The sequence below is a fragment of the Xiphophorus maculatus genome, chromosome 15 (genome assembly GCF_002775205.1).
Source record: "Xiphophorus maculatus strain JP 163 A chromosome 15, X_maculatus-5.0-male, whole genome shotgun sequence".
NCBI classification, from domain to species: Eukaryota; Metazoa; Chordata; class Actinopteri; order Cyprinodontiformes; family Poeciliidae; genus Xiphophorus; species Xiphophorus maculatus.
In genome coordinates, this window is record NC_036457.1 from 506806 (window position 1) to 527825 (window position 21020).

Below are 21020 nucleotides of genomic sequence, written 5' to 3' on the forward strand. Positions count from 1 at the left end.
TCCTCCCGCTTCATCTCTCTCTTTCTCTCTGGTTTGTTTTTGAGTGGCAGGAAATCTGACAGACAGTAGAATAGCTCTCCTCTCCTCTCCTCTCCTCTCCTCTCCTCTCCTCTCCTCTCCTCTCCTCTCCTTTCCTCTCCTCTCCTCTCCTCTCCTCTCCTCTCCTCTCCTCTCCTCTCCTCTCCTCTCCTCTCCTCTCCTCTCCTCTCCTCTCCTCTCCTCTCCTCTCCTCTCCTCTCCTCTCCTCTCCTCTCCTCTCCTCTCCTCTCCTTTCCTCTCCTCTCCTCTCCTCTCCTCTCCTCTCCTCTCCTCTCCTCTCCTCTCCTCTCCTCTCCTCTCCTCTCCTCTCCTCTCCTCTCCTCTCCTCTCCTCTCCTTTCCTCTCCTTTCCTCTCCTCTCCTCTCCTCTCCTCTCCTCTCCTCTCCTCTCTCCTCTCCTCTCCTCTCCTCTCCTCTCCTCTCCTCTCCTCTCCTCTCCTCTCCTCTCCTCTCCTCTGTTTTCTGTGTTTTGTCGTGTAGCTTGTTTTTTTTTTTATTTTAATTTATTGCAGGTTTTATTCACCTGTTAGTGTTTAGCTGCGTTTATTTTCCTATCAGATAAAATATTTCATTTTTCCCCTAATATATCATCTCTCTTAAAAAAACAAAACATATAAGATTATTTTTAAAGTAAACAAAAGCACCATAATTTGTGTGACGGCGCCGCTGAGCGGGCAGGACCCCCCCCCCCCCCCCCCCCGGCGCTCAGGTGAGTTACAGCAATAAGAGAAAAGAAAATATGAAGAAAAACACCATAAAAATAACAATTATATTCACAAATAATAATAATAAACACGTTTGAAAGCAGACGTGCGCGCGCCTGGCGTGTCCGCCGCATTAATAACGAGTTCATTATTAACAAAGAAAACGCTTTTTTCCCAGAAAAATGGGAAAAAATAAATCAGATGCATCAGAAGATTCATGTAGAAGTTAGAAAAAACTGAAAAATGTGGGAAAAAAACAACATCAGATTTGTACACAATAAAAAAAACATATAAACCCGAATAAATGTCCGACTGTCTGCAAAAATATGTTATTCGATTCGTTTATTGCAGTAAATTAATCTGTGAAAATGTTAATTATTTGAAAACGTAAACGGTTAATACTAGTATTTAATGTAAAAACAATATAAAGGCTGACAACTGGTGCATGCACAAAGCATAAAAGCATAAAAGCTTCCATGAAAACGTGACCGCGTCCAGCAGAAATAGAAACATGTTTTTACATTCAGTAAAAAAAAACATTAAAGCTGATTCCAAAACATTGCAAATGAAACTTACAGTTTCGTTGAAAATCCGCACGACTTTTGTTAAACGACCATTGCAGCTGCGAGTTTAAATAATAATAATAATAATAATAATAATAATAATAATAATAATAATAATAATAATAATAATAATAATAATAATAATAATATCACGACGAAACACCGAGCAGCGGATCTTGTGGAAACACAAACGAGTCGAAAACGGAAAAAATGTCCAGAAAAAAGCGTGGAAAACGTTGAAAGCAGCTCTGAGTTCCTTATTAGGGCGAAGATACAATATTTATTCCGTGTCTCCTGGGATGCTCCTTCTCCGTCTATTGTCCTCCCATTCCTCAGTGCTGATGCTTAATTTTCAAAACTTCTATATTACCAAGGGACCTACGACATCAGCCGAGAAATACCCTGCAAGTACAAAATCCGTGAGCCAGCCCCGTCCGCGCAGAGGGGAGACGCTGCGTTCCGCCAGCTTTCCACCAAACCGACAGCGCGCAAAAGGGGAACTTTTCCATCTCTCTCGCTCTTTTTGGAGGATTTTAAAGCACTTTATTATTATTGTTATTATTATTATTATTATTATTGTTATTATTATTATTCGATCGGGTCGTAGAGGAGAGTAAGACCAAAATATTACGGGTTATTTTGGAGACAGAACGATGTCAGCGACCTTCCCCGGACTTGTCCACGACGCAGAGGTAAGCTGCTTTATTTCATTTAATTTATAGAATAAAAGCGAAGGGTGCCGAGTTGGGAAAAAAGAGAAGGTTTGAGTTAAACTGTAAAAGAAACGTAGTTTATGGGATGCAAGAAAAGAAAAAGAAGTGGTTAAAAGAGTCTTATTAGGGTTTTAATTTTATTATAAATGTGAGTGATTAGGACATTTCAGGGCAGAACCCGCCTGTGTGTCTTGCCTCTCCTCCATGGCTGGGAGTGAATTTGCCAGCAGCTCGGTAATAATAATAACATATAACAGCACGTCTTTTTAAATGCTGCACAGAGTGACAGGCATGCCAAAGGGAGGGAAAAACTACCTATTGCTCCTGTTGCAGCGCGATCGTTCCCCTCCCAGGCGCGTTGAAATGACATCTCCTTCAGGTGGTTTAAAGTGAGGAGGAGAGAGGAAGAAGAAAAAACGCTTTGAGAGTGTGTGAGTTGTGTTTTGGAGTGTGTTTGGGAGGCAGAGAGGAGACACCGGCTGATGCTAAATGACACTGCTCATATCTTTCCCTGTCTCTTTATTATCTTCCAGATACGTCACGACGGTTCAAACAGCTACCGGCTCATGCAGCTCGGTTGCCTGGAGTCGGTGGCCAACTCCTCGGTCGCCTACTCCTCCTCGTCGCCGCTCACCTACCCAGCGCCGGCGGGGACGGAGTTCGCCTCGCCCTACTTCTCGGCCAACCACCAGTACACGCCCCTGCACCACCAGTCCTTCCACTACGAGTTCCAGCACTCCCACCCGGCCGTGGCCCCGGAGGCCTACGGGCTGAACTCGCTGCACTCCGGCCAGTACTACCAGCAGATCCACCACGGGGAGCCCGCCGACTTCATCAACCTCCACAGCGCGCGCTCGGCCCTCAAGTCCTCGTGCCTGGACGAGCAGCAGCGGCGCGAGCTCGGCTGCCTCGACGCTTACCGGCGCCATGACTTGTCGCTGATGACGTCACACGGCTCTCAAGCCTACGGCGTCGGCATGCACCACCCGGACCAGAGGCTGCTGCCCGCCGCCGGCCTGGGCCTCCCTCCTCCGGCGGCGGACGACCTGCAGGTACCGGCGGCCTCCGAATCCAGACCCAACACATAAAAACAAACAAAACGAAAAAGCTCCATGGTGATTGCTTTAACAAGAAATAGTAAACACGGATGTTTCCCTGCCCCACTGGCCCGCTAATCCAAAACCTTCCCCTCTTCTTATTCCGCTGCAAGCAGAATAACAGATTGTCTGTCTGTGAGACGCGACGCTTTCCACGCAGGAACTGTAACTTTACTCTTACTGGGTCTGATCTGCAGATCATTTGGTTTCCGAAGCAAAAAGCGGGCTGAGTAAATGTCAAGTCCACGCGGCGCGACGCCTCTGAAAGGCAGAACCGTTTCTAAAGGTTAATTGACTCGCAGTCTATTCAGCCCTATTGTGAAAAATCCCTTTATTTCTTCCACAAACACACGTGACCCATATTTTACATAATTCCTTTCGATGTAAAGAAATGGCCAAGTTGAAAAAGGTGTGTGTGTGTGTGTGTGTGTGTGTGTGTGTGTGTGTGTGTGTGTGTGTGTGTGTGTGTGTGTGTGTGTGTGTGTGTGTGTCTGCTGGGGCAAAGAAAAGCCGCTGGTTGCTCCATTCTCCGGTAAAGGGCGGATTAACGGATCGGGCTTCGGGACACAATAGCGACTCGAGCAGCATAAAGCACCGTAGTTTATCCAATTACGGACTTAACGTCAATCAACGTCGCTACTTATGCAGCGACATCTGAGCCGGTTCTACAGACGCGGCTCTGGTTAAACACACCGACGCGTCATTTCAGTCGCGTAAATTTTATTTTATTTTTTTTCTCCTCCAAAGCAGAATTTGTTCAACTGGTTAAAGTCTCACTTTTTTATTTTACTTTTTCCAAATTTGTAAACCCAGAGCAGCAAATATGGTTTTAAATATGTATTTTTGAAAGAATGACAAATTATATTATCTAAATAGAAATTAGGATGTTTTATTATAATTTGCTAATGTAATTAGAAGGTTCAATATTTGGTAATTACGCACGGATTGTAAATATTATGGAACATTTTGTCTTTTATTTTTTAAGTGTCGTGTATTTTACATTTTAAATTAGTGCATATGATTTAATTTATATTTTGACCTAATGAAAATATCGATGCAATTTTTTTTATATTTATAGATTTCATATTTTTTTCATTCAATTTTGAATTTTTCTGATATTCTCCGGCTCTTTTTTCGGTTGTTGTTTTTTTTACATGCCGTTTTACTGGAGGCTTGTGGGGTTTTAAAGGGCGAACTTTGACCTTTCATACGCCGGACAGAAAGCAGCGGCTTGTGACCCGGAGCTGCTGCACGAGGCGGACATGAACCCGACAGATGCCGAACCCGAACCCTAAACCTTCCTGGTGTCGCGCAGCGCCGCCGCATCTTTCAGCGCGTTAAAGAGATTTTCATGGCGAACAAAGCAGCTGCCACACCTTTCCCCCGTCAGCGAGCTAATTCATGCAGGACCTCTGTGTTTTGTATATTGATTTTATAATCACTTTAGCTCCGGAATAAGAAGAAAAGAAACAGAGCAGGAGCTGGTTAAGAAGGCGCTCCAAAAACCTTCTATCTCTCTTTTCTTTTTATTCTTTTTTCTCCGTCTCCTCCCAGTTTATTTTAATCTGACGGGTTCCGTGGGCCGGGCCTTCAGGCTCGCACGACGGATTAAGTGTTTTCTGAATAAAACTCGCGTGTTGGTCTTTTTGATGACATTGTTGATAACACGCGAGTCTGATCCGGATCAAATGTGTTGCTGCCATCAGATCTCCACACATGCAGGCCCACATCTGCGGTTCCCCCCAGATTTCAACAGGTACCAGGATGTTGCTGCCAACTCTGGACACTTGAGCGGGATTTTGAAATTCGGCTCGTTTCTGATCGAACCGTGAGCAGAACCGTTTATGATGCAGTGACCTCCGATTTGCTCCAAGCGGTGGTGAAGACTTTCTAACAAAATGGCCTCCCTCTATTTGCTGTAGCCCAAAACTATATATATATATACATATATATATATATACATATATAGTTTATATATACAAACCATATATATGTTTAAAGTGGTTTTAAACAAACCACTTAAAATTGTCTTATAATGCTCAGTTTCTCAGATTTGACTCTTTATAGGTTTTTATGTTTGAGTAAAATGAACTTTGTTCTTTTATTTTATGTCTCCAAAATTACAAGCAAAAAGTTTGTATTTATTTGCAGAAAATGAGAAATAACTAAAAAAGATGCAGAGATTTCAGACCTTAAATAATGCAAAGAAAACAAGTTCATGTTCATTTAGAAACAACAGTTTTAACTCGGGAAGAGTTCAGGAATTAATATTTAGAGCTTTTAATCTTTTCCAGAGCTTTATATTTATGAAGAAAACAGGGGCGCCTCTAGAAAGTTTTGGACAGGGGTTAGGGGGGCGGGGGGCTAAAAATATTAAAATTAAAGACCATAACAGAATGTCTTGAGTTTCATTAGACATTTTGTTTTGACAGAATGTGGGTCTGATTTTTCTTTAAACAAAAATATTAATACTACTTTGTGATTTTTTAAATCTTAAAAACAATATTTTCACCTTAATAAAATAATGATCTAAGTCTTTTTTATTTTATTTATTTATTCCTCAAAAGTGACTTTTTTCAAAACCAAGAATGACAATATTTTAGGAAGGTGACGACACTATTTGTTTGTTTTTATGTTTTTCACCTGATTTTATAGTTTCAGCAAAATCCTTCCTTTTAAAATATTTCCACCTCTTGATTTTTGACTGAAATGTGGGATCATGCAGTGACACAATGTGGATTAATGTTACATTTGAACTCAGTTTCTTTCTATTCTGTCTGGGAGGGAGAGAATGGCCGGCGTTTGAGTGAAATAACTGGATAAAATATTCCTCTTTGTTGATATTTATAAAATATATTTTGGACAAAAACAAAATTTGTAGGAATTACCTTTGGTAGTTGATATTGTAAAAAAAAAAAAGTCATGTAATGTAATTTAAACTGATGTGTCTTTGGTTAGGCTAAACCTGGACATGATGAGCAGAAAAGTCACATTTTGGATATTTTTGATCCAAACAAATTAAAAGCAATTATTTGTAAATAATGTTGTAGAGGGATTGGGAGTCAAATGTGTAAAAAATTCACTTCTAGAGTCTCTTAATTCATTTTCTGTTTGATTTTCACTTGTGAAGTTGGGAAACTCATCCATGAAAACAAACATTCACATGAAATGTTTTCCTCTCGTGGCGGATTCTCAGTTCACAGCTGAAGGTTTTGCGCACCTGCGCGAAAAACAAGCAACAAATTACAGGCTTTGCAGCAGCGGCGTGTTTTCACAGTCTGCCACACTAATGAGCGCTTGTCTCTGCAGGGCTCCGTGGAGGCGCAGTGTGGGCTCGTCCTGAACGGCCAAGGGGGCGTCATCCGGAGAGGTAAGGGCCCCCCGTTTATTTCCTCTCTGTGTTGTTGCACCGGAGGCCGTGGAAAACAGTCACGGCTCCACACAAGACAAGACAGCGAGCAGACAGACAAACAGGCGGAACGTTCCTCTCTTGTCTGCTGTCAACATGTTACAGCAGGAACGGCCTGTTTAACTCCACACACACACACACACACACACACACACACACACACACACACACACACACACACACACACACACTGCTCCCCACTTCCACTGTGAAACGAACTGTCACTCAACACCTACGTTTTGTGTGTGTGTGTGTGTGTGTGTGTGTGTGTGTGTGTGTGTGTGTGTGTGTGTGTGTGTGTGTGTGTGTGTGTGTGTGCAGGCTCACTAAACTCTCCCAGACAATTAAAATGTCAACAAAGTCACAAACTAATGCATAATAATAATAATAATAATAATTATTATGCTAAATGACACATCAAACGGCAATGCTAGGCTACCTGTTTAGTTTACCTTTATGCTAATCCGAATTAGCATTATTAGCAGTGTTAGCTATGAGCACAAAGAGTTTTACTTCCATTTCCAAGCACTCAAATCTTTTACTTGATATAAAATATAAATAAATGAACAACATATGATGTAATACAATATATTTGCAGCCGATGTTTTTGTCATAAGAAAGAAGCATTGTAGCCAGGTGGCTAGTGCCTTAAAAGTCAGGAGACTTTTTCATTTGTATTCAATAAAATAAATAAAAGTTGCATTACAGATGGAATATTTAGTTCCATTTTGTTGAATTTAGAAACAAAACGTGATTAAACATTGGTTAGATTTCTTACAAATTAGCGTATTGGGCCTTTAATTTAGCATAGAGCAACCCAGCTTTGCTGTTATTAGCGATATGTAGATTTTGGTCAAATTTTTATTAGTGTTTATGCTGTTTATGCTCAGGGGAGCTGGAGATGCCTTATTGAGTTAACATAAACAACTAAGCAATAAAAACAACTTGCTTGTGTCGCCCCTTACAAAATGGCACCCTGGGCAGTAAGCCATAAAAAAGTCAGTCAGTTATTATAATAAATAATAAAAATAAAATTTCAAATCTGTTCAAGTCTTTTGTCTTTAATTATCAGTCACATTAGTAGCTCAGAATTGCAACAAGCTAGAATTGATCAATAAATGTATTTAAAATGAATACAGTTACATTTGCTTACTTTAGATATTTTTATTGATCAGACTGGACTGCAGAGCGCAGATTTAGCCTGTGGGTTTGGAGGATGAAGGTGTTTGAATCTACCTGTGCGCGTGTTGTGTTGTTGAGCCTGAATAAACACGTAGCAGGCCGCTCCGTTTCCTCACGCGTGGGGCTTAAAACACGCTGCGGATCTTCTTTTTGCTCCATCAAAGCTCGCTTGCGTTTCTTTTCCTGCATGGTGACTGCGTGTAATTTTCCACACAGAGGCAGAAAGGAAGGCTGGTGTCTTTGGGGTTTAATTTTTCATCAGCCCTGCCCTGCCTGGTGTTGGGGCTTTTCTCTCGGATTGACGCGGGAATCCCTCCGCCATCACTTTCGGTTAATGGTGCGCCGTATTTGGCCCTGAGCTCAGCCGCTGCAACCATCACAACCAATAATCTTTGCTTTACCTCCCGCTCCGGTATCGATAGCTTCTCTCGCCTCGGGCGCACGCTTTGATATGCTAATGCCGAGCGGGGCCCCCGGATTCAGCCGAGATCATATTAATGTTGTTCTTTCTGACTGCGGCTTTGGCGGCATGAATATTCACATAACCTTTTTCAAAAGAAAATCACTCAAGAAATGCGGATCCTACTTAGGAGGAGTCGTCTGTGTTTTTAATCACGCTGCTTTCCCTTTTCCCACTTCTTCAGCCGACCCGCCTGACGCGCGCCCCCGACACGTCACCCCGCGCGCGCATGCACAACTGATTCTTCTTCTTCTTTTTTCTTTTCTTTTTGCAGCTATAAACATTGTTGTTAAAATATGAGGAGAATGGCATTTGGCCCTTGTCTCTTTTTCTTTAATTTTCGTGGAAACTGGTAAAAGGCGCTTGATTCCGCGTGTGATCCCGCCCGCCGCTCGCGCCGCAGCCCCAGGCTACTCTCCGCTGCTTAAATACCGTTATCGCCTCTGGGCCCGCGCGCTGCACTGACTGCACTACCGGCAATAGCTCTTTTCGATCGCCCTTGGCAACATAAAATACAAACTACTTTGAATCAAAACATTTTTAGGGGAATTAATATGATGTGAACCGCGTGGCTTTCAGAGACGCGCGCGCGCCCCCTCCTGTCAGAGCGCGTGAGCCTGACGGACAGGTGAGAGCTGAGAGCGCGCGGCTCCGTGTCACATCGTGCCCGGACACGGAGCCGCGCACGCGCACGCACGCGCGAGCTTCACGAACAGCATCGATTCGTTGAGCCTCCAGTCCTCCCAGTCCTCCCAGTCTGACAGGGTGCGGAACTGGAGGCCGGCGCGAACGGTGCCGCTGGAGTCTAAGTCCAAGTCCAAGTCCAAGTCCAGCCGGCCTCTGTTTCCACACCAGCGAGGTGTTCCAGTTATGGCTGCAATGAAAGGTGCAAAGCAGCTGGATGACATTTCTTCTTTATTTCTATGACTAACCGTCTCTAGAGCCAGAAAATGAGGAAAAGCCACAACATTTCTGCTGACTGTGAATAAAAGATTGTCAGTGGAGGAGGAAGAAAAACATAAAAATAAAAACAGAGTACAGCTTGTTTAGTTTAGTTTATGTTCATTTATTTGTCATCCACAAGAACGGTTTAAAAAGATTTGGCCCCCGGCTAATTTCTGTCTGTTCTCCCAAGTCAGGTCATCAAAATGCATATAAGATACAAATAAAAACACGATTAATCATCTTAATTCAAATTTCCCTTTATTTCATTTGGACACCAACAGATCTCAGAATAATTTCAACCCACTAACAGCATCAGTGCAGCATTTATAATAATAATAATAATAATAATAATAATAATAATAATAACATATGATGCCAATTAAAGCTTCAAAAGTATTAAAATTCAGTATCTAATATTTTGAGGATGTTACTTTTAAGACTTTTTCGTTTGTTTTGTCTTGGTAACCCAGTCAGAGTGGCGGGTCTGGCTGCTCAGCAGTGTCGGCTCAGATTCACTAGCATGCATATTTCTATAGCTAAGCTATAAAAAAAAAACATAACCTTCATATAAAAGTCAACAAACATAAAAGCTCATATACATTTATTCAAATTTTCTACTACAATAAATTGTAGCTTAATGCTAATCCTGCAGCTCAAAGAGGAAAGTTGTTTCAATTCTTAAATGATCTTTAGCCAAAACATTTGATTACTTCAGTGATGATCAGCTTTATTGCTTTAATCCAGAGAAAAGAGAAATAACTTTCTTTAAGGTTCTAACTTTTTTAATGACGATCTAAAACTTGGGATCAAAACAGAAAATCATTTCAGTTTTACATATATAATTTTACATTTTCTTCCTAAAATTTTCATCTTCTAGAAAATGAGAGGTTATTGTTTGAGGCAGGAAGTTTCAGGTGATGTGGATAATCTGAAGGGTAGAAAAAGAAATGTTTAATTGTATAATTGATGAAATCATCTAAGATCTGGCTGGATTTAGGAAATAACTAAAACATCAACACTTTACTTCTAGAGGCAACGCAAATGTTTTTAAGAAGCAAGGGAAAAAACTTTTAATCAAGACAAAAGTCTAAATAGAGAATATTACAAAAAACATCTTTCAAATATAAAAAACACACATTAATCACCATCAGGCTTACAAATCAATTAAATTTTGTTTTATTTTAACTACAAAAACGTAGTGACAATATCAAAACAAATTGGTTTTTTTGCTGAATTAACATCGTACAGTTCAAAAGTATAAATATTCTTAAAATATAAAAACAACCCAAATGTCCAAGTCGACATGATTCCAGTCTTTTATTTTTGTCCTGTTTTATGTCGTCTTCCTCTCTAAGCCGACATGTTGGATCTGATTGTCTTGCAGTGAAATGAGATTTACAAAACCAGGAGAGCGAGACGTTTTGCTCCTGTTGCAGAATTAAATCATCAAATGTCTGAATTACTTTGACTTTTAAAATAAGCTAGGCTCCTTGGCATCAAAGCAAACTTTCCTTCCTCACATAATAATAATAATGGTCATAAAAACATAAACACAAAGAAAAAAGTTTCCATACACCCTGATTTAAATTTTAATTACTTTTTAACTAAACAACTAATCTAAGAATAACTTAAAAGCTAACTAGTGATTATTCTTAAAACATGCAGTACAATGTTGAATATATTTTAGTAATATGTGATTGTAGAGAAATGTTTATTTTGTTTCTGAAGAATCATTTCTAAAGTTTGTCTAACTGTAGTACGGTGGGTGAGTTGGGACAGTAACCAATGAGGCCCAATTTCAAAGTGCTAAATTACCAAATAACATTTTGTTTAACTCATATTTGATAAAAAATTAACAACTGAAGTTGACATGGTTACTTGATTTTGCTATAAAATGTCTGGAAAACGCATAACAATGGCCCTTTAATAAACAAAAAAACTGATTTTGTAAAGCTTGTGGATCTGCTTCAGCGTGTTGTATCCTAATATTTCATATTAGGATAAATATTTTCCTTAAAAGCTGAATTACATTTACCTAAAAGACAAAAAAGCATCCAAAAACGAATCCTTATCTGGTTTCTCAAGCAAAAATAGATTTATTGATGCTTCCACAATGAGTTGTCATAAAATAAAAACCTTGTTGGTGGTCAAATGACCCCAGGAAGGATGGTCCAGTCTTAGCCTGCAGCGCCGTCCTACTCAGCCTAAAAGGCGTCTTTTTATTTCACTTCATTATTTCCAACATGGCTAATAACAAAGCGACACACCCTGCTGTTAGATCTGATAACGAGGCGGATAAATAATAGAAAATAGCCCACAGTGGATCAGACACAAACCTTGCATTTCAGCCACTTAGGCTGTTCGCTCCAGTGAAACTTAATAATGAAAACAGTCAATACATATTTTACATCTGTACATAAATATATTTCAGTGGTAGCGCTGATGCAGGTGTAATAATGCGGAGCAGCTTTCTGCATCATGAAGGCTTCGGTTTTGTTTTTCCCCTCCTGGAAGAAAAGTTCTGAGATCAACTTTAATGCTGAACTGAACCTGGAACATAAATACATGTAAATGATGTTCTATTTCAAATGTCTTCATTTTCTGAGAGGATTTCCCAGAAATAGTTTGGAGTGATTGGTCAGAAATGATCTGATAGATAAAAGTTTTGAGAGTTGCTTCACTGCTTTAGAAAATTTTATTTTATTTATTTTCCGATTGAAGTTTTTGGGAAACAATGGATTCAGGCTGGAAAGAGTCGATTTGAAACATGCAGACCTGACTGCATGTTCTGGCTTTAGGGTTAATGTTGAAAAGCATAAAGTTTTCTTCTCACGCGTCGACTTTCCACCCATCTGGCTCTTTATAAATCATTATAAATGAAACCTGAGCTAGAAACGAGATAAACCATTTTCTCATTGATCCTGTCACATCTGCACTTCTTCTCTTTGCTCTGCCTTGTGCTGCACAGGATTAAACGAGAATTCACACAGATGAACATGTGAATCATCTCAATAAGAGAACAAATTTACACGGTTCTTTTAAACAAATACATATGTACACTTCAACAAGCCTCTTGCTAAGTATTTTTCTTTATTTTATAGGAATAACATGGCAGCTTATGACCAGAAATGAGTTTTCTGAATGTAAACGGAGCAGAAGGAACATCCAGATTTCTTTTAATAATAAAAATGTCCTTGTGGGCTCCCGTAGCTCTGCAGATCCTTTTAAATACACCAGATATGTTAGGTACATTTTATTCTGTCCCTGGTAAAATAAAGCTGGCTGTGTTTATGAAGTTATGTTAAAGCTGCAGGGGTTTCTCCACAATACTTTCATAAGTTTCTCCAGATGGCGGAGCAATAATATTCACCAAACAACATGAAAATATTTTCTGCTGCTCTAATTATTTAGGGCTGGTTAGTGGGTGGAGCTGGAAGTGAGTAACGGGAACTAGCAAAGTAATGCATAAATATGTCTTAAGATGATAAAACAAAGTATTAATCATATATTCATAAAAAAAATAAGTTGCACATGAGTTTAACAGATCTATTGGCCTCAATTCTGCTTTTGAATTACATATTTCAGCGTTATGGACAAAATTCAAACATCTCAGCAATTAAAAACTATCAGTTAAGTTAACATGTTTGAGTCTTCACTAGATAAACGTTGAAATGCCAAAGACTTTAATCTGTTAGTATTTGGGCCAGACTACAAAAAATTAAGTAGTATGAGAATAAAATCTAAATAATACAAGATTAAAATCATATAAGACAAAAGTCAAAACAGTAAAAGAATAAAGTCAAAATATTGCGAGAATAAAGTCATATTATGGGAAATAAAGGAATATATTACAAGAATAAAGTTGAAATAATGAAAATAAAATCATAATATTACAAGAATATTGTTAAAATATTAAGAGAATAAAGTTGTAATAATACGAGAATAAAGTCAGAACTTATGACATTCTCACAAGTTTATATATTTTTAAGTTCTTATGATGGCTCTGACACTCCCTGGTAATCCTGCACTAATTTTAATTTTTTATAACTTTTTTATTTTTTCTTATGTCCTGCTGGAACATCAGCTGGTTCTTTCAGTCTCTCTAAATGCACAACCGTTGCCGTTTTTGCCCCTCTGACCTCTGACCTCGGCGTGTTTGCAGGGGGGACGTGCGTGGTGAATCCCACAGACCTGTTCTGCTCCGTACCGGGTCGCCTCTCGCTGCTCAGCTCCACCTCCAAGTACAAAGTCACCATCGCCGAGGTGAAAAGACGACTTTCACCGCCAGAGTGCCTCAACGCCTCCCTGCTGGGCGGCATCCTGCGCAGGTCAGTGCAAAACCCCGCTGCGAAGGTTTGTGTTAGCAAAACCTCTGAGAAAACAGAGCCTAAATGGTCAAAATATCTTTATTTAACTGTTTTAATCCTCCCACAACGCGCAGAAGTGGACAAGTGAGGACATTTTTTTGGTAGAGAGGAATTTTTGGGTAGCAGAAGCTCTCGCTTTTCAGGCCTAAATCTGGCTGCTGAGCTTCGGAGAGTCTTTGTAGCCCTCAGATGAAACAGAGGATATATTTCTGCGCCCACAAGAAGGCCGGGCTGCACGCGCCGCCATGCCCAGGGAGCCAGAGGGAGGCGAGACCAGGCCAAAGCACGCCAGGATCAGAGGCAGCAGAGGAAAGCAGGAGTTGCCAGCGCTGTATTATTGATGAGCTGGAGAGAAAAGGAGACGAGAGGAGGGAGAGAATATGGCTACCAGACGAGGCATCAACAAAGGGAGAGGGAAAAAACACGAGCACAAATGGAGAGGCTCGTCTTTATGTGGATTAATATTGATTATGCTCCAAATATTGATGCTACATGTTAGCTGTAGAGGTTAGTGCAGGAACTCCTCCAATCTAACAGCGTCATAATTCACTAGTTTAAGGTGTTATTAATGCCAAAAGGCTCTTTTTCACACCAACCCTGCAACTAACCACTAATAATCGATCGATTATTCTGACGATTAATCAGTTAATTGGATAGAAAAATGACACGTTCTGCGGATTTTCTTTTCTTTTTTATACAGCTCTGAAAAAATTAAGAGACCTCTTCAGATGATCAGTTTTATAGGCAAAAAAAAAAGAAATCTAGAATAAATATACAAATATATATGAGAGATACCATAAAAAACAAACTAGATTTGGATAATTTGTAGTAAAAAAATCAGTATTTTTCTGTCTAAATATATATTTATACAGCTCTAGAAAAAGTTGAGAGATCACTTAAAATGCTCTGTTTCTCTGATTTTACTTTTTATAGGTTTATGTTTGAGTAAAATGAACATTGTTGTTTTATTCTATGAGCTGCTGACAACATGTCTGAAATTATAAGCAAAAATTTAGTTATTAGCAGAAAATAAGAAATGGTCAAAATAAGGTAAAAGATGCAGCAGAGCGTTCAGATCTTAAATAATGCAAAGAAAACAAGTTCATATTAATTTAAACATATTTAAACTAATGTTTTAACTCAGGAAGAGTTCAGGAATCGATGTTTGGTGGAAAAACCTGCAGGTTTTAACGGGATTCAGTGAAGTTGGCTCTTAGTTTTTTACAGAGCTGTATGTTAGAAATACATTAAAAGATGAAGAAAAAACAAAAACATTTAATAAGATAAAATGTCTTTAGCCTACACTTGATTATTTGTGGGAAAGTTTGCTTTTGCAGCTAAAAAACACTGTGAAAGTTCAGCCCTTTCTGCTTGACTTATCAATAAAATGTAGCGATAATCTGTTGATTTATTTTGAATTAACCGAATAATAAACGGACAACAAAAGGTGCTCAATAAGAGATTTTTATTTTATTTAGTTTTAGTTTTATTTGGGGAGTTTTGCATGGAACGCACTGCAAAAACACAAAATCTTACCAAGTAATTTTTGTCTAGTTTCTAGTGCAGATATCTTAGTAAACTTGAAATAAGACAAATTAACTTAAAAGTAACTTTTTAGCAGGATATAGGAGTGTGTTTAAAGTAAATAAAGCCTTATATTGATTAAAAAGCTCTACTTCTATTGGCCGGTTATTTAACTTATATTAAGATATATATGATATTATAAGTTAAATTATCTGCCAGTGGAACTAGAACTTTTTCATCAATACTAAGGAATTATTTACTTAAAACACGCTCATATTTCTTGCTTAAAAAGTTACTTTTAAGTTAATTTGTCTTATTTCAAGTGTAACACGATATTTGCACTAGAAACTAGAGCAAAAATACCTGGTAAGATTTACAGACAAGAGTTTTTTATATATATATTATATGTATATAATATACTACTGTATATATATACAGTATATACATACTGTACATTTACATATATGTATATGTAAATGTACAGTATGTATATTTTGTCCAGTTTTGGTTTAATTACTGCTCTGATTATGTTGTTCCTTCAGTAAATGGCCTTTTTTTTCTGAGTCTATCCACTAACAGTTAATGTTTAATTGATTACTGAATTAGGTGATGATTATTTCAATAATCGATTAATCAGATGAATCGTTTCAGCCCTATTTCTCAAAGAACAAGCGGTTAAATCTCAAAATTTGTTTCAAAGAATCTCGGTTCAGTGTAGAATTAACCATCTGAGGTCTAAATAGTCTGAATATTTAAGATTTTGAATAAATAGCTCTGAAAAAAAATTAGAAAAAAGTTACTTATAAATCCTTTAATTTTGAAGCGAAATTGTACAAAGTAAATCAGAAAATCGTCAGAGGTTATAATACTTAAGAGTGCAGATCAGAAAGCTTTTTTGAATAGAAACTGATTATCTATTGATGTATTTGATATTTTACGGCCCCCCTTAGGTCATGCTGCCCTCTGCAGAGAGCCACTTTGGTTTTATCAAAAAAATGTCACTAAATGTAAAGTTTCTTTACTCTTTGACTTTCAAATTCCTAAATGAATTTTAAAAACGATATGCGAGGAAAATGTGTTGAAGAAAAAACACAAATTGCTACAATTTTCACACTAAAAATTAATAATCGTGGCCTTCACTACAACGTAGCGTACAAAACGCAAAGCAAAACCTCGTTTTATGCAATAAATGTTTTCATCTTCACTTTGCCTTTGTCAAGTTAAATCACTTCTATCATTGAAGTTCTTTAAAAGATTACCCAAAATATTGTCTCCTTCTGCATTAAAACGTTTGACTTTGTTTTGGCAGAGCAAAGTCCAAGAACGGCGGTCGGTGTCTTCGTGAGAAACTCGATCGTTTAGGCCTCAACCTGCCGGCAGGACGGAGGAAAGCTGCCAACGTCACGCTGCTCACCTCCCTGGTGGAAGGCGCGTCACATTTTTAATATTTAATCCGCTCTAGTCCTCGCCTCCCTGCTTATTCCTCGTGTTTTTATGCGCTGCAGGTGAGGCGCTCCACCTGGCGAGGGACTTCGGCTACACCTGTGAGACCGAGTTTCCCAGCAAGGCGGTGGGAGAACATTTGGCGAGGCAGCACAGCGAGCCGAAAGAGACCAACGCACGCAAGAAAATGGTTCTGGCAACAAAGTGAGGAGGAGACAAAAACACATTGCAGGCAAAAACAAAATATTACCAATATTTTAGTACAGTTGAAACAAGACAAAACTAATTTACCAGTAACTATCTGCAAGATAAGAGCTTGTTTTAAGTCAATAATATTGATTTGTTTCACTTATAACAGTGAAAATCTGCCAGTGAAACTTAAATATTAAGGAGTTACTCACTTAAAACAAGCTCCTGTATCTGGATGAAAAGTTACTTGTAAGTTAGTTTGTTCTCATTTAAAGTGTACTAAGATATTTGCTTTAGAAATTGGAGCAGAAATACTTGGTAACATTTTGTGTTTTTGCAGTGCACATATAAAATATAATCATAAATAATCTTATCTCATGTATTTCTGGATTTGCAATGTCAGATGCATCTTTGATAAGTTTTCTTTGTGCTTAAAACCTAAAAAAGTTTGTTTTAGTAATCAATTAGCACATTTATCGCATCATATATCATGATACATTTCTCAATAATTTTGATTAATCGCCCTCATAATAAATTCCAGTTAATGATATTTAAAGACCTGCAAACTGTCTGGATTGTTAGTTTTACTATTTTCTGCTCTGTTAAATGCAGTGGAGTTTGATTACACTTCTTTATGTGACTGGTATTTGTGTGGATTTAAGAGTTAAATATTTTTTAGCGTCACTTTTATCAGTGTCATGCGCAAAACATTATGATAAAACTTTAAATCCATATTGCCCACTCTGTTTAAGAGGATTATTTTGCTTGAAAATGCAAACTTCTTTGTCTTTGAGTTGAATTTTAAAACCTGGCCACATCCTTCTCTACTTTAGCAGAGTTTTTATTGTATTTATTTTTCCCGACATGATTTAAAGTGATAAAGATGGATGGATTTGTGGGAAGGAGAATAATGAAGTGTGGATTTGTGCTGGTTGTTGGAGACAGATGGTAAACCCTTTCCCTCTCCCTCCCTCCTTCTGTCTGTCAGGCAAATCTGTAAGGAGTTCCAGGACCTGCTGAGCCAGGACCGCTCTCCTCTGGGCTCCTCCCGGCCGACCCCCATCCTGGACCTGGACATCCAGAGACACCTCACACACTTCAGGTAGCATTTACACAAATTAATAAATCAGGAAATCTCTGAGAGAGCCGTTCTATTTGTGTTATTCTTGATTTTAAAAACTACAACGAGAAGCTCTGTGCGTTGCGCCAGTGACCTCTTTGCTGCTTTCCAAACGACGCAGCTGTGCAACTGGAGGTTTGGCACAAACAGCGAGAGAAGAGCCTCATTACGGGAAATGTCATATTTGAGAAAAGTTACCAAACGGATAGAGAAGGTTGAGATATTCACTGATGCAAAGAGGAAAACTAAAGAACACCATGCTAGACTTCAGCGGTGTCAAACTCAGTTTTGTTTTGGGCCAAATCCAGATCATGAATGCTCTTAAAGGGCCGGTTGGGCCAGAATGTATTGATAAAACCTGTTCACACTGTTAAAATATCAATGAATCCTTAAAATTAAATGTTATTATGGAACATCTTTTCAGTCAATCCAGGATTTTGTGATTCTTTTTGTGATTTTTCCAATCAAAGTGTTTTTGGTTCTAATTTGGAAATACTTGAACTTATTTATGACGGTAAATATGACTTTTTATTCCTCGCTGTACAGATCATGGACTATAATCTGAGGCAGCTGTTTTCAGGACAGCTGCCAGAAAGTTTTTGGGACTTTTTGAGAAAAATACGCGATAAACTCCTAATTTAGTTTTAGTGCAAAAAAGTGCAGAGATTGTTGCTTTTGTGTGAATTTCCATGATAATTCCCAAGAAACTGGAGGGACTCATTGATATAATTTGGCAGTAAACAGATAAAAACTGCACTGACTTGAATGATAACATGATATTTAGGCACATTTAGTGTTTAGTCTAAAATCTCGAGGGCCACATAAAACACTGTGGCGGGCCGGATTTGGCCCTCGGGCCTCAAGTTTGACATGTGCTTGAAGTGATTAATATAAGAGATGAGTATTTTGTTTTTGTGACTCTTCTGACTCTGCAGTGACTTTTATTCAGCATTGTTTGAAATTTAATAGGAACACAAATTAGATGGGATTTTAACCTAATTTGTCCAAGACATCGTCTTGCCTGAATGGATTTAATTTTGCTGCCTGATCATTTCTGGGATATTTCTGCAAGTGAAGGCGGTAAAAGAACAAATGAATGAATGGGACCCATCATGCAAAATGTACTTTTTCCATGTTTGGGTCTCTACAGCCAAAGTGCTTCAAAAACCACCCAGCTGTTTTTTGGTGTCTGGAAAATGAGCAGATTCAAAAACCTCCTGATTATCGAGTCACACTGCAGTTGCCTAGCAATCCAATCTGACCTCCACCATGTTTGGTCAGCTGGTCTTACAGTTGTACAATGGCTGCTGGAGAAGACAAGTGTTTTGTTGTTGACTTCCTTCCAGAAACACTTCCTGCATTCCTGTTGATTGTGCAGAAGCCTCCACGTTTGCTGTTCAAAGATGTACAGCTGTGTAATTGCGCATCTGTTTGCAGCCAGTGTAAACGTTGACTTTGGGGGCGTGGCCAGCAGCAGCTTATTTGGATTTAAAGTGACAAGACGCCCTAAAACACTGAAAGAAAGTAGAACTGAGCAGATTAAAATCTCATCATCTAAGAATGATTTTGTGCAAAAATGTAAAAACATGTTTTGTATATCACATAGTCCTCACTTGTTCTGATGACTTAGTGAAGAAATGTCTCATTTCTGAGCTAAATATTTTAGCCACCTGATGAAAAAGTGCAAAGCGATAATAGGGAAGGAAGGAATAGAGATGGTAGGATTCAGAAATTAAATCAAGTATTATAAATCAACTATTATTAAATGTGCTGTGGTGACAATCAAAGCTTTGTCTAAAAAGAAGCCAGTATAAGAAAATCGGCTAATTTCCCATGAGACGTTCTTTTTGTGCTTAAGAATACCTAGAACTGTTACAATGGAAGAAATCCTCCCCATGACCTGCTGAAGAGCTGAAGCCTCATTTAGACATTCAGTGGACATTAAAACCCTGAAGAAGAAGAAGAAGAAGAAGAAGAAGCTTTCGCTGCAGTTTTGAAAGAAGCGGCAGTAATTTCACCGCCAGAGTCCTAAAGAATCCCAAACTCTCCTCTGATTTGTCTGGAATGGGTTGATTTACGTTTCTCCGTCTCCTCCCTGCAGCCTGATCACCCACGGCTTCGGCACGCCGGCGGTCTGCGCGGCGCTCAGCACCTTCCAGACGGTCCTCAGCGAGATGCTCAACTACCTGGACAAAAACTCGAGCGGCAAAACGAGCGGGCCAAACGAGCAGCAGATCAACAGCAGCTCGGAAAAGACGCAGCTCCGGAAAACAGCCGAATCCCAGAACAAAGACGGGAAGTCAGAAAAGACTGAGTAGCGTCTCTTACCCCCCAACACTCACACACCTGGTTGCCGTGCCTTGGAGCGCTGAATCTTAGGAGCGTATCTGTGTATGCGTGCGTGCGTGCGTGCGTGTGTGTGTGTGTGCGTGCGTGTGTGTGTGTGTGTGTGTGTGTGTGTGACTCCCACACATTTTGAATAACTTCTTAAGGAAATATTTATTCCTATTTATTTATCTTATGTGGAAGTCTAATACTAATTTAAGTTTCCTGAATATAGAGAGTGAGAATACACTAAATACAAAATATTACAAAGTATTTTTGGTCTAGTTTCTGGTGTAAACAACTAAATACATTTGAAATGAGACAAAACTGACTTTAAAAGTAACTTTTCAGCTCTTACAAATTATAGAAAACGTATTGCGTGAAACTAATCTTCGATTCAAAACGAGCTCCTACTGTACATCTTATTGAAAAGTTACTTATTTTGTTTTATTTCAAGTGCACTAAAATATTTGCACTAGGGACTCAACCAAATATACTTGGTAATATTTTGTGTTTTTACAGTGAACATTTAGTTCTTTATCTATTTATTCTGAAAAAGTTTTATTTTTCCAGGTCAGGGTGTGAAGCTCTACAAATCAGTGCATTTGTTCTGCAAATTGGCAAAACCTTAAAATGTTTTCCTGCTCTGATAATTGATCTGTTCAGATTGTTTGAGGAGTAATTGATCCAAAATCAATTGCAAATTTTGACATTTTGTTTCTCTGCATTATTAGCAGATTAGATCTGAATGCAGAACCGTCATGACCTGAAGAGCTCTTCAACCTGAATCAGGATTTTTATGTTGGAATCGCCTTGCAAAGGTTTTCCTGCCGCTTGACTTTTTCACTTTTTTGTCTTGTTGCAGCCACAAGCTGAAATGTTTCATTTGGATTTCATGTGAAAGACCAACACAAAGTTAAGCATAGTTCAAAAAAAAAGAA

The 21020-nt window shown here is 38.8% G+C and overlaps 1 protein-coding gene across 3 annotated transcripts; it reads left to right on the plus strand.

The window, feature by feature from the left end:
- Positions 1-1460: 1460 nt before the first annotated feature.
- Positions 1461-20577, plus strand: tfap2d (transcription factor AP-2 delta). 3 transcript variants are annotated; one of them, XM_005803416.2, is made up of 8 exons: positions 1461-1997; positions 2552-3070; positions 6425-6485; positions 13274-13439; positions 16312-16430; positions 16508-16649; positions 17623-17736; positions 19856-20577. In XM_005803416.2, exons 1-8 carry the CDS (start codon positions 1959-1961, stop codon positions 20070-20072), a joined length of 1377 nt encoding a protein of 458 aa, XP_005803473.1. In that variant the 5' UTR covers positions 1461-1958; the 3' UTR covers positions 20073-20577. The 3 variants fall into 3 exon arrangements, with proteins under 3 accessions (XP_005803473.1, XP_023203711.1, XP_023203710.1); XM_023347943.1 differs by lacking the exon at positions 1461-1997 and adding an exon at positions 2011-2449; XM_023347942.1 differs by lacking the exon at positions 1461-1997 and having other exon boundaries at positions 2011-3070.
- The last annotated feature ends 443 nt before the right edge of the window (positions 20578-21020 follow it).

Bases quoted from the DNA above. Each gene is read 5' to 3' on its own strand.
- tfap2d (XM_023347942.1), top strand. From the start codon at position 2,501: ATGCTAAATGACACTGCTCATATCTTTCCCTGTCTCTTTATTATCTTC. The intron at 16,431-16,507 runs GCGCGTCACATT...TATGCGCTGCAG, and splicing joins GCTCACCTCCCTGGTGGAAG to GTGAGGCGCTCCACCTGGCG. The intron at 17,737-19,855 runs GTAGCATTTACA...TCCTCCCTGCAG, and splicing joins AGACACCTCACACACTTCAG to CCTGATCACCCACGGCTTCG.